At 36.0% G+C, this 16,342-nt stretch overlaps 1 protein-coding gene across 1 annotated transcript; it reads left to right on the top strand.

Moving 5' to 3' along the window:
- The first annotated feature begins 3,208 nt into the window (after nucleotides 1-3,208).
- LOC127158675 (CD276 antigen homolog) lies at nucleotides 3,209-5,967 on the top strand. Its single transcript, XM_051101711.1, has 3 exons — nucleotides 3,209-3,318; nucleotides 4,974-5,017; nucleotides 5,103-5,967. The coding sequence occupies exons 1-3, from the start codon at nucleotides 3,233-3,235 to the stop codon at nucleotides 5,441-5,443; spliced, it is 471 nt and encodes a 156-aa protein (XP_050957668.1). The 5' UTR covers nucleotides 3,209-3,232; the 3' UTR covers nucleotides 5,444-5,967.
- Nucleotides 5,968-16,342: the final 10,375 nt, after the last annotated feature.

The following is a 16,342-nucleotide window of genomic DNA, read 5'->3' as shown; positions in this document are numbered from 1 at the left end:
TTTCTTCATAGGCAGCTTAATGAAATATGTAAATATTCTTTTTTTTTTTTAAATATGTATGCGTTATTTATTTAAATGTATGCTTTATTTGTGCTTTTATATTGTGCCATTTATGTGACAGCATAGTTAGAACAATACAGCCTTCCAACCGTTTGTAAATACTGAACTTTAAAAACTGTTTCATTTTAGGACGATTAAATGTTTTTGGTGGAAACAGAAGGTCTGCGAAACAATCACAACAACTCAACACTGATCAACAGCAGCAAGTTAAAGAACTGCATCAGGACCATCTACACTTAAAAAAAATGTGAATCCATCCTTATTACTAAAATTAATTTCTGTCTAGATTATTATTGAGGATTCTTGATGACCTGTACAATAGTGTTCTGTAAGACTTCATTTTCTTTCAGCTGTAGCTGAAAATGCTAATATTGCTCTTTCAATATGCCATGTTGGTTTTTTCCAAGCGGCATACAAATATTTAGTTCAGACTCCAGCTGAACCAATAGCACCTATGCTGTACTGAACCAGCTGAAATCATGAACACATGAGTGTGATTGATTTTATACTTATTTTGTTTACTATGTCACAACCCTAAAAAAATTCAGGGAAAGAAAAAAAAAAAAAAAAAAAAAACTAATAAAAGTAAAAATAATTAAATTAATAAATAGATAGGTCAGCTGAAAGTCATGGTATTTACCAGAATTATTTTACTGAACCAACAGTTATAATTGTATATTTTTCGTTAGGTTTACATCTGATAGTATTCTAAAAATGTACAGAAAATATAATATGGAAGTGGGCACTTGCCATTGTATGAATGTTTTACACATGAAAATATGTGCATGCTTTTGGGGTCCTGCAAGTGAATCATCATATTTAGTTATGGATGGCATCAAAACATTTGAAGACCCTGCTTCAGATGTCTCTTTGTTTTTTGGAAGACTTTTTATAGAATATAGATGACTGATTATTTTGCCAAGATCTTTTATTGATGCTTATTAAAGTAATAGAATCAGTTAAATGACCATAAGATAATAAAATTGTCAAATTGTGAAATGTCATGGCTTGTTATCCTTCTGTGTTTTTTTTTTTTTTTTAGGAAAAATACATTATTATTACATTCATGTATATTTTATGCACTCAACTAATGTGCTAAACCAAAACCAGAAAAAAAAAATAGTTTTAAAAAAATAATTTATTTACGAACCAGACGGTTGTTTTGCATTAGATAGAGTAGAATGTCACGTGTTTTCATCTCGGAATTATGGTATGGCGTGAATGCAGCATTACATGCCACATTTAGATTTAACTAAATAAAAGATTGCTTGATTAAAGGCCATCAACCAGCTGAGGTGTAAAACCACAAGTCACTTATAGAAGAAAATTATTGGTAATTATTTTAGTAATTATTGGTGAATGTGGCTAACCAGTGTCTCTGGTTACAGGAGATCATTTTATCAGAACGGATAAAGCTAATGATATTAACATTCATCAAATAAATGCATAATATATCCATGGTAGTATCTAGACCAGGGGTGCCCAAACTGCAGAGTTTAGCTCCAACCCTAACTAGACAGACCTAAACCAGCTAATCAAGCTCTTCTTGCTTCACTATGCTCTTTTGTTCCTGGTTTCTGGTTGTATTTATATTGTTTGCTTTCTTCCTCATTATTATTTGATCCTCATTATCTCTGCTTGCCTTTACATGGTCATACATGGCAAACATTACAGGCTAGAATAATGATCAAACTGAAGGGACATTTAAGGCACTAAACACTTTATAAAGACCTTTTTGAATAGCATTCTTGGGTTTTATTCAGTGCATGTAAACTAGTACTCTGTATGTGAGTATTCTCACACTAGCACTGTTTGTAAAAAAAAAAAAAAAAAAAAAAAAAATACTGTCAAGTACATACAGAATACAGATCTTCTTGTGATATCCACATTCTGAACTAAAAGAGTGAAACAAAGGGATCAAACATACAACCTACTCATGAATTTGCCATTCAAATTTCATTAAGGTATGTTCGCAATATCAGGATGCTTGGTTGTTTCCTTATGGTCACTGTAACCAAATGAATCTCTTTGGCACACAGTTGTTTTATATCTATACCTTTTAATTCCAAATACATTTAGTGTAAATGCACAAACGCAATAGATTAATCACAAAAAAAAAATAGTTTTTTATAATTATAGTCCATTTCTCCTTTAATATGTCTACATTAATAATATAATCAAATTTGATTGCAAATAGAAGATGTGTAGACCGTGTGTATCATCAGTACCTGATCTACACAATTTCTGAATGTATTGCTAGGGCTTGCCATTTTACCAAAGAAAATATTCTTACCACGTTAAAAAAAAAAAAAAAAAAAAATCACAGCCCCAGTCAGGAAACCAATTCAGATTACCTTGGTTTGTTTTACTAAAACTGAATCTTCTAAGGTTTATGATCAAAACCAGACTGACCTCACAATCACAACAGGTTTTAAAAAGTGCCCATACAAAAGCAGAATTCAATACTCTACACACAATACAAATGGCTTTGCTTTATATGAATAGTATTTCAAACTGAAGACAAATATTATTTGTGATCATTATAACAATAAGAAACAATAGGTGCATTAGACAAATCAAATTACGTCTGTCAAAAAGAGCAAAACAAAAGGAAAATTAGTGGGAAAAGCCTGCACTTTTTTGAAGTTTTTACTCATTTGGTTTTTATACACAAATGAGGTTGTTACAGGAAGTTGTTCATTCTTATCATCTCTTAGTGACAGTAAACTAAAGTCAAGAAATGGGAATGACAGCAGAAATCTGTCTAGAAAAACAACTTGATAGTTTAAATAGATTAGACAACTACTTTATTTTTCATTTTATGTAGGAGCATGTACTGTTATCAATATATTGATCATTTTTAGATGGAAACAAAACAATATCACTGCAGGTAATTTCTTGTAGAAAAACAAATGCAGCTTTTATTTATTTGTTTTTTATTTAATCTTTTCTATTTCTCTAGGAAGTAAGTGTTGTTCTTCTGTTCTATCAGCTGCATGAGATTATTGCATGGCATAATTTGAAAGGTAAACTTCCCACAGATCGTGAATGTGGACGTCACTGGAATATTTGCATTCCTATCCTGTACAGTGATAATAAACTGAAGTCACGACACAACAGAGCATTGAAGACTCAGTGATAGCAGGAATATAAGACATCATCATTCAGAGAAATGTTTTTCTTGAGGATCCAGATTCAAACACAACATTTTTCCAGAGAAATAAATTACAAGAAGCTTCTCTCTCATCTTTATGTGAGGTAATAATTAAATTTTACTCATTTAGTTAATTTTCTTCTCATCTGTAAGGTTAAAAATCACTTTTGTATATATATATATAATATATATAATATATAATATATATATATATATATATATATATATATATATATATATATATATATAATATTTTATATATTTATGTATTATATATAATATCTGCCATTGTCTTTATTGTGATTGTGGTTGACCAAGGAAACCATTAGATCCTTTTTCAGTCATGTTTTATATTTTACATTCATAAACTTTTTTTTGACAATTAGGTGTGAAACATTACACAGATCTCTTTTAAAATTGAGCCTACAACAGTACAGCAGTGTTTTAATACATGTATTTAGGTCATTGTTACATACAATTAATTAGGTTATTAGTATATAGTAGTTGATGACTCTTAAAATAAAGTGGGTCTGAATTCTTAACATCTGAAATTTCACAAGCTGAATGAATTATTTATCTTTAATGATCAGTTCCCGTATCTCTGAAAGTCATGAATGTTGTGCCGTTGTTCTGATGAAGACAGAGATCATTCTAGACACAGTGATTGACAGCAGAAACATGTACGATGTTTAAAATGTTGAAGATTCAGTAGAAGGTCAAGAGTAAGAGATCAAACATTTCCTCTAGAGCAAATGATAGTCAACTGCACAAATATGCTTTAAAAATCTAAACAATATCAGGTGCGCATGTCTGATCATTTCACGTCGCATGATGTCACTTACGTCTGATGTCATCGAGAGGCTAATGTGGACAAGGAATAGCTTATGCTAAAGTTTTAAGCTTGTTATCTATACTTTTAGAATATTTGTTATAAATTAATTAATTAATACAACATAACTGAATAATCATAGGGAATCATGATCAACAGGTGCAGTATGTTCTAAGTCAAACTCAATCTCATTCATTTCTAGTCTTTGGTCTCGTTGGCCTGTTTTGTTCTGGTCCTCAGTTACTTCATTTAACAGAGAAAACCTTTGGGCATCATTAATTAGTACATTAATCAAGATCATTGAACATAAATTGGTTAATAAATGATTAACAGGTTTATCTGCAGAGAAATAGCTTTACAATTTGTTTTAATTTGTGCATTAGCGATTAGCATTAGCATTGCGTATACTATCGTGAACCTTTTGGAAACAGTTTGTGCATTTAATGTTGATTAATCATTAGTATTTTGATTGAACTAGTCTTACAGTGTATTTAGGGTAGACATTTCACCATTTATTCTGAAAATATTATATATTTAGACGAGTTTAGCAGGTACATACATTATACATTATACATTATTATGAGAAATAAATAGAAATGTTTTGGTAAATTGACTAACAAATCAAATGACAGTAATAACAGAGATACATCTAATTTATACTATAAATGTAAGTATTATTTACAGGCCTATAGGCTACTTTATTAACAAACCATCAATTCAGATTTAACTAATAACTTCATGATTTTTTACAATTATAGTAATTACTTGATAAACTTGATTAAATGATAAAGACCTTCTTCCCCAGTTCTGAGAAGTGTCTTGCCCGAATGATTTCTTTTTAACAATTAACAAACTATATTTTCTACCGATTACTGTGATGCTATACTGATTGATAAACTTACAGGTACATTTTTTTTTCTGTTTCTGCAGTTTCTGCAGCTTTCTCTGTGTATTTGCAGTGGTGATAAATAAAGGTAAGCACAAAACAACCTAAATTTAAAGGATCAGTCAATACCACAGTGTGTTGTGTGTTCACAGTAAAAGTTTGTGTCATTTCAGTGTCTCTGCAGAACACAGTAGAGGGTTTCATTGGCAGTTCTGTTGTCCTGCCGTGTTCATCAGCTAAACATGATTTTAAGCTTGAAGACATTAATGTGCACTGGAGACAGAATGGCAGAATACATGTTTATGACATTATTAAAGGCAAAGATTTAATGGCAGACCAGAACCCACAATACAAGAACAGAATCAAAACTTTCCCTGAGGAGTATGTAAGAAGAAACTTCTCCATCAAACTCAATAATCTCACCCATGCTGATGCAGGAGAGTTCAGCTGTTATATCACACACTCATCTTATTCTAAACAGGACACTGTACGGCTGTTCATTAACGGTGTGTAAAAATTGCATACTGACAAGAACTGACAATACTTCTACAGCATTTATTAATCTTAGATAATGCTAATTTCAGCATTTATGCATTATTCAAATCACAAGTTGTGTTATAGCATTATTTAATGCACTGTGAACTAACATGACAGTTCAAGATTCAGTAGAAGGTCAAGAGTAAGAGATCAAACATTTCCTCTAAAGCAAATGATAGTCAACTGCACTAATATGCTTTAAAAAGACAACAGTATCAGGTGCGCATGTCTGATCATTTCACATCGTCTGATGTCACTTATGTCTGATGTCATTGAGAAGCGCATGCTGACAAGGAATATTTTACGCTACTGTGAACTTTAAACTGAACATTTGTTTCGTTTAGTAATGTGAATAAACAAAAAGTGTCTTGAAAAATAGTTTGTAATACGATTTCTGATATCTCTACATTATACATTATTAAAGAACAGTTGGATGTCATATAATCTTGCTGTGAAAAGAGCAGCAATAATTCAAATGATAAGCAAATGCAAAAGACAGGATGAAGGATGAAAAAAGAAAAAAAAAAATCCTGCAAAATGCTACAAAAAAACTATAAAATGTACAATATTTGATGATAATATGAGCCAATGTACCATTTATTAAAATTTTAAAAATAAAAAACTGAAATAAGTACATTGCATAAGTATTCATACACTTAATGTGGTACTTAGCACCTTAACAGCCTCAAGTCTTTTTGGGTATGATGTTAAACAAACAAAAGCAGTTAAACATAAGGCTGCAACATAACAAAACATGAACAAATGAAGGGGTTTGAATACTTTTGCAAGGCACCGTATATATATATATATAGATAGATTTGGATAGATATATAAATACTTATACAGAGAGAGAGAGAGACTCAAATGCTGGAAACTAGTTTATTAGATATTAAAGATGTAACTTATGACTAGGCTGTCAGTCTGTGTGTTATGGTGGGGATTTTTCAATAATTTCATTGCAGGTTACATCATTACATCCTATGCTAGTAGGTGGCAGTAGGGGGTTGTCTTTATGAGTGGGTGTCAGACAGTCTCTAATAACAGATTGTAACGGAAAAACAAACTACAGAACCCATAAGGCATTGCAACAAGTAGGAGGAGTTGGTAGCCAGAAGGAAATGGAGGAAATCAGGTTAATTTAGATGCAGGTGTGTGTGCATGTGGGTGAAGGCTTTTTTCCACTACACCAAGAGCCAAAGTTGAAGCAGTTTGAACTGCCTAGAGTCTTTAGACGTTTAAAATGTGCCAGAATTTAGACAAGACTTGAGATGACTGTGTTTTAAAAGCTTTGTTTGCTGCACTGCGGAAGAGTGTTTCGACTACCAAGGTTCCAGCAAGCTGCTCCTTTCCAAAGCAGTGTTTGGGCTATACAAATGTTTAATCAACAGACAGTAAGCACTGTTGTGAAGTATGATGCCGACCATGAACCAACGAGACTGAAGGTTTTTGTGTCACAAGACTTACGCCAGCTACACAGTGGACGAGTGTTCGGATGTTCGCGATGCCATTCGTTTATCAGCTGTGTTTGAACTGTGTGGGGTTGGAATGCTGTGATCGTGAGTGAGTTTCGTCTAGTCTCGGACAGGCCGCAAATATTCTGATTGTACGTTGGACTTCAGGTAGGCCTTGAACAGTTTATCCTTGCTCCTAATTGAAGCCTTAAATCACCACTGACTCTCGGAAAAGATGGGTTTAGCGGACTTTTATCCCATACTACACACAGCACATTCACACACATCTACACAAGCCCACAAACATCAAACATCCTTCTCTTGAAACCTTGTTTAAGAACACAAACTTTCAAATGCATTATGTTTGGTTTGCTTCCATTATGGACTTGGACTGAAAAGGACTTGATACCTTCACAAGCATATTGTGTCTGAATATTGACAAAAATTGTTTTGATCTCTAGTCATTTATCTTTGAAGACTCATAAATTCTTCTGCCTGTTTTGAAAGATGATTGTGATCTAATGATTGCTCCTATGATGATTATGTCATGAGATAATTTTTTTTTTTGTTCTTGTAATTGGTTTTGCACTTTGATATGCTTCGAATAAGCAAGATATAGGGAAAAAGAAACGAGTCCCCATTTTGAGTTAAATTAAAAAAGAACGTTTTTCAATTGTAAAAGTGAGCTTATTTTGTATTTGTATTGTTCTGTGAAGTGTGATTGGGGTTACGGGCCTACCTAGAATCACTATGTCACAAGATAATATGAAATCCCTTAGAAAGTCTGCATGAAACTGCTAGTGATAGTCTTCCTTATTATGATGTGTAGTGAAATGGCTGCTTGAACAAGAAGATTTTTTTTTTTTTTTTTTGTCCATTGAGTGTTGATTTGATCACTGTGGCTGTGATGCTTTTATTTCATGCGAGGTTGTCTCACCCTTGCACCAGTAACACGTCCTTAGAGAAAAGATGTTGTTGCAAGAGGAAGGGGAAGTTACACTGATCAGCCACAACATTAAATCCACTAACAGGTGAAGTGAATAACTTTTATTACATTGTTACAATGGCAGATATCAATGGGTAAGAGCTATTACATGATAAGTTTTTGAATTTCATGTGTTGGAAGCAGGAAAAAGGAAAAATGGGCATGCAAAAAAAAAAAAAAAAAAAACAGAGTTACTTTAACAAGAGCTAAATGGCGAGACAAATGCAACTTAAAGCCCATCTAACCCATCTGGTCTGATCACAGAAGAGCTACTGTAGCTCAAACTGCTGAAAAACCTAATGCTGGCCAACACAGAAAAGTGTCAGAACACATCTCAGTTTACTGCATATAGAACAGCACAGCCCCAACCAGTCAAAATGCCCATGATAACCCCCGTCCAAAACCCACAATGGGCACAGGAGTGTCAGAAATGAACTATGTGTTCACAAAAAAAGACAAGACAAAACAAAATTTAGAGCTTGATCATCTGAATTTTGGATAGGAACATAATAAGCTGTGAACACTCATAACACACCACATGAGCGTCCTGAATAGATGAGGTTCGACAGTAGTTTTTAAATTTCAGTGATCTGGGAAATATACCAAAGCGATGACAAAAAAATCTAACATCATCAAATATCAAACATGCTTAACTTAATGAAGTGATAATGGTGAGGGGTTAGGTGTTGTGGTCAGAGCAGGTTTGACTTTGACTTCCCCTGCTTAATGTTTTTTTTTTTTTTTTTTTTTTCTTCCTGTCTTTGCTTTAGAGCTACAGTTTATTTCATCTTTAGTGTTGCCTGGGGGGAAGCAGGTTTTATAACAAGATGAAGATCATTCAGCTTCAGTTCTGTGGGTTTTTCTTACATGATATTGGTTTATTTACACGCTTTTCAAATGTATTAAAATTATAAAGTTTTATTTTATGCATAACAGTGTCACAGTTCTGTCTGTATATATATTGGTTTCTCCCATTGTCTCCCCCTGTTGATCTGTTTGCCTTGGTTTAGTCCTCATCATCGTCATCCCCTTCACTATCCCAACTATCAATTACCCTTTATAAGTCTGTCCCAGTGTTTAGTTCTGTGTCGGTCTTTGATGTTGTTTACCTCCGTGTGTGGATGTCTCCCTCGTTCCTGCTTGTTCCTGACCTGTATACCCTTGGATGTATATTAAAAGGCTTTGTTTAGTTTATATCGTGTTTCGTTTAGTCCATCCAGCACAAGCGTGACAGAAAGACCGACCAACACTGTATCTCCGTGTTTTTACCTGTTTTTTGTTTATCGTTCTTTTTCCCAGTCTTTTGTTTCCGTCGTGTCATCATAATGAATCCCCTACTTCGTCCAGAATTCATCCTCCTCCGGCTGAAGCAGGGGGATCTACCGCTCGAGGGATTTACCGTCATGTTCCAGCTAGTAGCTAACACCACCAGCTACCCGGACAACGCGCTCTGTGCATTCTATGACGCTAGCCTCAATGCGTCATGCAGAGCGCCGTCGTCCGAGGATGGACCTCGAGCCAATTTCGCTGCATTTGTGGAGTGGACACTGGCGAGAAACCGATTCTCATCCCCACCTGTTCCATGGAGAATCTTGCCAGTGCCACTCCGGACCCAGAGCCCAGCCAGTCAACACCCCGACCCGCGGAATACCAGCCAGAGCCCACAGATGACGGAGAGCTAAAGCCCGCCGCGACCAGCGAGCCATCGCAGAGAGGAGCGACAGAGCAGCTGATCACCACGGAGCCTGAGCTGCACGAGCCGTCAGACCAGGTGCGTGAGCCGGCCACAATGACCGCGACGGTGGATGTATCAGTGGAGCGTGAAATTGCTGAGTACAGCATTACCCACTGCACCACCGCTGAGGGTGAGCTGAAGTTAGGTCTGGGACAAACAGTAAGAGACAATGATCCAGAAATGAGATTTTCTGAGGATTTGAACATTTGAACTCCCTGTAAATTCTGAACTGTCTGTCTGCATAGATTTCCCACCCACCCTCCCTCAGTTACCTCTGTCTAGCAATTTTTATACTTCAACCATGCCACCACTGCTGCCTGTCAGTCCCTCTGCTCACCCTCAGCCCACCATCTGTGCAGTGGGTTCGCCGCAGGTCTGCCAGTCACCATCGGCATCATGGCTGTAGGATCCCTCATCTCCGCCTTCAGCCTCTGAGTCCTGGATTCCGCCTCGGCCCTCCGACCCTGCGGCTCCACCCAGTCTCTCAGCTCCCTCGTCTCCAGCGTCGCCAGTCAGTCCACCAGCTCCACCGGGCTCCATCGTCCTTTTGGCTCCGCCCCGGTCTGTCGTCATCCCACCTTCGCCTCAGAACTCCACTCCTCCGGCTGCGCCTCGTCACTCCGTCCCACCGGCTCCGTGGAACTCCTCCATCCCTCTGGCACAGCCTCAGTCCTCTGTTGCTCCGGCTCCGCCGCGGACCTCCGGATCTCCACCTCCGCCTTGGTCGCCAGAGCCTTGGGCTCCGCCTGGGCCCTCCGGATCCTCGGTGTCGGATCATCGGCTCTCCGTCTCCGCCTCGGGCTCTACCACCACCTGCTCCGCCTCCGTCGGTCGGCCCCCGGGAGTTGTCAGCCTGCCTTCCACCATGTGTGTTATTTATTTATTTATATTATAGATGTATTAATCTGTTGTAAAGCTGCAGTGGCAGATCTCCTGACTGATTTGGGATCAGATGTGATCATAAACTGTGATCTTGATGAAAATTAGGTTTATTGGATTTTACTGAAAACAGCAGATCCTCCAACAGTGATTCTACAATCAGTCTCAGCACCAACACCATTTTTACTATAACAATACATTCAGAAAGAAATATTCAGTGCAGTTTAAACATTGCCTGGTTATAAATAATGTGACTGTTGATGAACACCTCCAAAACTCAGCAACAGCACCAGACTACACTTTAATGGTGAGTTTAATTCTTCCTTCAGGAAGACATACTGACAAATGCTACTTTATATGTATATGTGTATATATGTGTGTGTGTGTGTGTATATATATATATATATATATATATATATATATATATATATATATAATATATACAGGTGCTGGTCATATAATTAGAATATCTTCAAAAAGTTGATTTAATTCACTAATTCCATTCAAGAAGTGAAACTTGTATAATGTATGCATTCATTCCACACAGACTATGTTTCAAGTGTTTATACATTTATATATTTATATATTATATATTTCAAGTGTTTATTTCTTTTAATTTTGATGATTATAACTGACAACTAATGAAAACCCAAATTCAGTATCTCAGAAAATTAGAATATTGTGAAAAGGTTCAGTATTGAAGACACCTGGTGCCACACTCTAATCAGCTAATTAACTCAAAACACCTGCAAAGGCCTTTAAATGGTCTCACAGTCTAGTTCTGTAGGCTACACAATCATGGGGAAGACTGCTGATTTGACAGTTGTCCAAAAGACAACCATTGACACCTTGTACAAGGAGGGCAAGACACAAAAGGTCATTGCGAAAGAGGCTGACTGTTCACAGAGCTCTGTGTCCAAGCACATTAATAGAGAGGCGAAGGGAAGGAAAAAATGTGGTAGAAAAATTGTACAAGCAATAGGGATAACTGCACCCTGGAGAGAACTGTGAAACAAAACCCATTCAGAAATGTGGGGGAGATTCCCAAAGAGTGGACTGCAGCTGGAGTCAGCGCTTCAAGAACCACTACGCACAGACGTATGCAAGACATGGGTTTCAGCTGTCGCATTCCTTGTGTCAAGCCACTCTTGAACAACAGACAGCGTCAGAAGCGTCTCACCTGGGCTAAAGACAAAAAGGACTGGACTGCTGCTGAGTGGTCCAAAGTTATGTTCTCTTACGAAAGTAAATTTTGCATTTCCTTTGGAAATCAGGGTCCCAGAGTCTGGAGGAAGAGAGGAGAGGCACAGAATCCACGTTGCTTGAGGTCCAGTGTAAAGTTTCCACAGTCAGTGATGGTTTGAGGTGCCATGTCATCTGCTGGTGTTGGTCCACTGTGTTTTCTGAGGTCCAAGGTCAATGCAGCTGTATACCAGGACGTTTTAGAGCACTTCATGCTTCCTGCTGCTGACCAACTTAATGGAGATGCAGATTTCATTTTCCAGCAGGACTTGGCACCTGCACACAGTGCCCAAGCTACCAGTACCTGGTTTAAGGACCATGGTATCTCTGTTCTTAATTGGCCAACAAACTCGCCTGACCTTAACCCCATAGAAAATCTATGGGGTATTGTGAAGAGGAAGATGCAATATGCCAGACCCAACAATGCAGAAGAGCTGAAGGCCACTATCAGAGCAACCTGGGCTCTCATAACACCTGAGCAGTGCCACAGACTGATCGACTCCATGCCACGCTGCATTACTGCAGTAATTCAGGCAAAAAGGAGCCCTAACTAAGTATTGATTGCTGTACATGCTCATACTTTTCAAGTTCATACTTTTCAGTTGGCCAAGATTTCTAAAAATCCTTTATTTGCATTGGTCTTAAATAATATTCTAATTTTCTGAGATACTGAATTTGGGGTTTTCATTAGTTGTCAGTTATAATCATCAATTAAAAGAAATAAACACTTGAAATATATCAGTCTGTGTGGAATGAATGTATATATTATACAAGTTTCACTTCTTGAATGGAATTAGTGAAATAAATCAACTTTTTGAAGATATTCTAATTATATGACCAGCACCTGTGTATATGTATGTGTGTATATATAATATGATTTACTGCTTGCATTTTTAGATACTCGTGAAAGCATAATTCTGTTAATAAAATGCATTATATCATTATTTTTGGTGCTACAGCAATTACCGTAACAGGCTGTGATCACTTTCTTTACAGAATCAGTTCAAACTGAGTGTCAAAATCATACAGTGGTGGAGTTTATTGATCAGAATCAAACACAATGGCAGATTATTATCATCATATCTAGTCTGATGAGTAGGCTTCTGCATATTGTGGTGATCGGTGAGATATTTTCAATCTGTAAATCTGTTAAAGATTTTCAGTGTGTTAAAATAATTATATAATGCTTTTCTCTATTGGCAGCTGAAGTTAATTAATATGTAAACATTCTTTAAGATAATATAATATTTAATAATAATATTCTTTTTAATATTATCATTTAATATTATTTAAGATACATTATAACTGCACAACTGTACCATCATACTGAATCTGAAAAACTGTTGAAACTAGTTGGAAATATCACAATTATTGTATTTAACCAACAGTTATAGTTTTATATTTTTCTTCATGTACCTGCCTTTGTATTTTAGTGGGTCACAAATGAATCATTATATTTTGGTGTCGGTAAATCAAAACTCCTGCTTCAGATGAAATGTGGGTTTAGAAACATTTGATGTTTACTAGTTTGTCTATTTGAAGTACTTTTATTTTATTTTTTTCTTAATCTGTATCTGCTAAAAAAAAAATTGTGAGAAGTTGTCACTGTGTATATTTACTTCACTCTTGTCAGACCGTTTGGACTGTTTTTGTGTGTTTTTTCCCCTGTGTTGCCCTTATTTGGTCTTTCCGTTTCCATCTCTAATTATTACATCAGTGTGTAATCGTTTACACCTGTCTCCCCCTGATTAGTCCTAGTATTTAAGTTTGGTTGTTTACCCTCTGTTTAATCGTTGGTTCTTAATTGTCATTCAGTCAGTTTGTATGTTTCTCCATCAATTTACGTTGTGTTTGCTGCTTCCCTGCTGTTTCCTGTCTGTTCCTGTTTCCCTGTGGATTATATTAATAAAACTCTATGCTTTGGACCTCCTCGCTCCTCCTCGTCATTCCCCACACACAACGGCGTGACAACTCTGACCTTAAATGGAGTGTGCCCAGTATTATTTTTGTGAAGCCTGATTGGTTGAGTTTTCCACGTTGTGCGACCAAGAAGAGGCTAAATTTTATAGGATATAGACGACTTTTTATTCAATCAAGATTTTTCTTTTTTAGTAATCAGTTAAATGACCATACAATAATAAAGTCTGAGAGTTTGAAATGTCATGGCTTGTCAACCTAGTTTTCTCTAACACTTTGTTGTTGTTGTTTTGAAAATGAATATGTGAAGTCTGTCTGCTGGGGATTATAAAATGTGTTTAATTTTGAGAAAACATCTATGAGTACATTTTGGCATTCAAATAGTAAAAAAAACACTTGACAACCAACAACTCTCAGCCGTAAAGTAAAGACCGTTTAAATCATCATACTGGAGAAACAGAAGCAAACCAAGTAGATATGGGACCGAGATAATCTCAGCAGAAGTTTTAGGAACTGTAACTTATATAATTGTCATTAACAGTTAACACTGATCCATATTAATGTTACCTGACCGCAAAAAGTTGAGTGCTGCCTGTGTTCAACCTCGTTGGAAATATGACGTACTCTTGTTTACTGTATAAAAACATATATTATTTACTTACAAATACACGTATGTTCTGTTTTTGTCTACCATTGATTTGAACATTCACTTATACCATTAATATCATTACATTTTACCCTGTTTGTTCAACATTTTCCATACTTTATTTGGCTGACAAGAATTACTGATAAGGAGTCAATCAAAAACACATTTATGAAAGTGTCATTATACATACTTTAGTATAAATGCAACACTGTTAAAAATCAGCTTAAAAATGCATAACAGAACATGTGACAAGCATGATGAACATCAACATACTGTTAAGTGGACACAGTGCAAGTACTACAAAGAAAGTTGAATAATAATAAAATAAAAATTAATAATAAAATTAATAATATTAATAATAATATGATGATGATTTGATGCTTCTGCAAAACATTTCTGATGACCCTTTCTACGTGGATTCTTATAAGTGCTAGATGATCTGTCAAATTCTTAATAGTCCCCAAAGGACATCACAAACTAATGAGGGATAATTCTGTGCCTGTAACAGTTGTGTAAAACAGTGTTTGTGCAGGCAGATCCAATCTGAGGTGCATGAAGTTAACAGAAGCATTCAAAATGAAGTGAGAATTTCCCTTATGTCTGACATGAAAAGCAGTCTGTTTTCTTCTGTGTACACACAAGTTACATTCAGTTTGGGGCATTGAGTGGTGTCTTGTGAAGTTAACCATCTCCTCCAGCCTTCAGTGTGTAGCTGACTGTGTAGCTGATCCCACAAGGATAGTAAAACCTGAAATTTTTGACATTGTGGGGACTGACCTGCAGTCCCCCCAAAAGAAACGATTAAAAATAATAAATTATGTTTATCTGAAAATGTAACAATGCAAACATGTTTTCTGTAAGGGGTAGGTTTAGGGTTTGAGTTGGGTTAGGGGATAGACAATATTGTTTTGTCAGTATAGAAACTATAGAAGTCTATGGAAAGTTCCCACAATTCACAAAAACAAATGTGTGTGTGTGTTGTCTCTGAGTCTTTGCAGGTGTCTGGATGATTGCTGTGTGATTGGAAACACCAGTGCACAGGCAGTTCTTTGTCTATAAAGCTTCTCTTCACTTGTGACGAAAGGATGTGGCTTTTTGGTGGGATCCGGTGTCAGCTCCCCGTGTTTGTGCCCTGTCTACGTTGCTACGGTTAAGAATGATTTGTTTTAGGCCTGATGGTTAAAGAAAATTTAGATGTTTTTCAACGCAAATGCAATCATTTTCTCCTTATTTCTCCTTTCGGGGTCACAACAAATGGGGGCTCGTTCTAAACTAATAGTTTTGTTTTGACATTTTGTTTTTTTTTTAAGAAAATAATTTTGGTGATTTAGTTATTTTTTTGTCTTGTTTTGGATTTGCATTAGGATTTATTTTGTGGAATAATTTTCAGTATTTTGAATTTGTTAGTATTTTTGTAGTATTTAGCCCTGTTAACAGGGTTTTTTTGTTTGTTTGTTTGTTTTTTATAGGAGAAACGAGTGCATTTTGTTGTTAAAAAGTTTCTTTCATCACAGCTGTGTTGTGTTTGGAATGCCCTGGGATTGGTTTCACTAGTAGAATTAAGTGGCATATCCTTTTGTGGTATGTCGAATTTTTTTTTAAATTTTTTTAGTTTGTTATTTTTGAGCAGATCAGTGGTTGGAGCTAAATCTCGGGAGCGCGCCGAGGTTTGAAAGAATCGCCAAGTAATTGGTTGTCCTTCTCAGCTTGCGGTATTAGGTGCATAAAAACCCGCCACTGTATGCTTGAAGATTAGGGTCTACTTAGTTGGGTTTATGTATAGGTAGGTTGTGAAACTTAATCTTCAGGGCATTTATTCATTTATTGTCTTTCTTTCCTTTCTTTCTTTGTTTTGACAGCTGTGATGGTAAGAATTTAATTTTAAAGAGTTTTGGTATCAAATTATTGACTGAATATGACTCGAAAATAAAGTGAATTTATTGAAAATCCATCTGAGCAAATTTTAAATCTGTTAACGAAGGATCAATTGATTGAAATTGCAACACATTTTGATATTGTCC

This window comes from Labeo rohita, unplaced genomic scaffold, assembly GCF_022985175.1.
Source record: "Labeo rohita strain BAU-BD-2019 unplaced genomic scaffold, IGBB_LRoh.1.0 scaffold_1635, whole genome shotgun sequence".
Taxonomy (NCBI): Eukaryota; Metazoa; Chordata; class Actinopteri; order Cypriniformes; family Cyprinidae; genus Labeo; species Labeo rohita.
This window is presented reverse-complemented; position numbering and strand designations above follow the sequence as displayed.

What these genes read in the sequence shown, in the direction of transcription:
- LOC127158675 (XM_051101711.1), top strand. Translation starts at nt 3,233, where the DNA reads ATGTTTTTCTTGAGGATCCAGATTCAAACACAACATTTTTCCAGAGAA. An exon ending in CTCTCTCATCTTTATGTGAG is followed by an intron (nt 3,319 to 4,973) that starts GTAATAATTAAA and finishes CTGTTTCTGCAG; the next exon opens with TTTCTGCAGCTTTCTCTGTG. An exon ending in TGCAGTGGTGATAAATAAAG is followed by an intron (nt 5,018 to 5,102) that starts GTAAGCACAAAA and finishes GTGTCATTTCAG; the next exon opens with TGTCTCTGCAGAACACAGTA.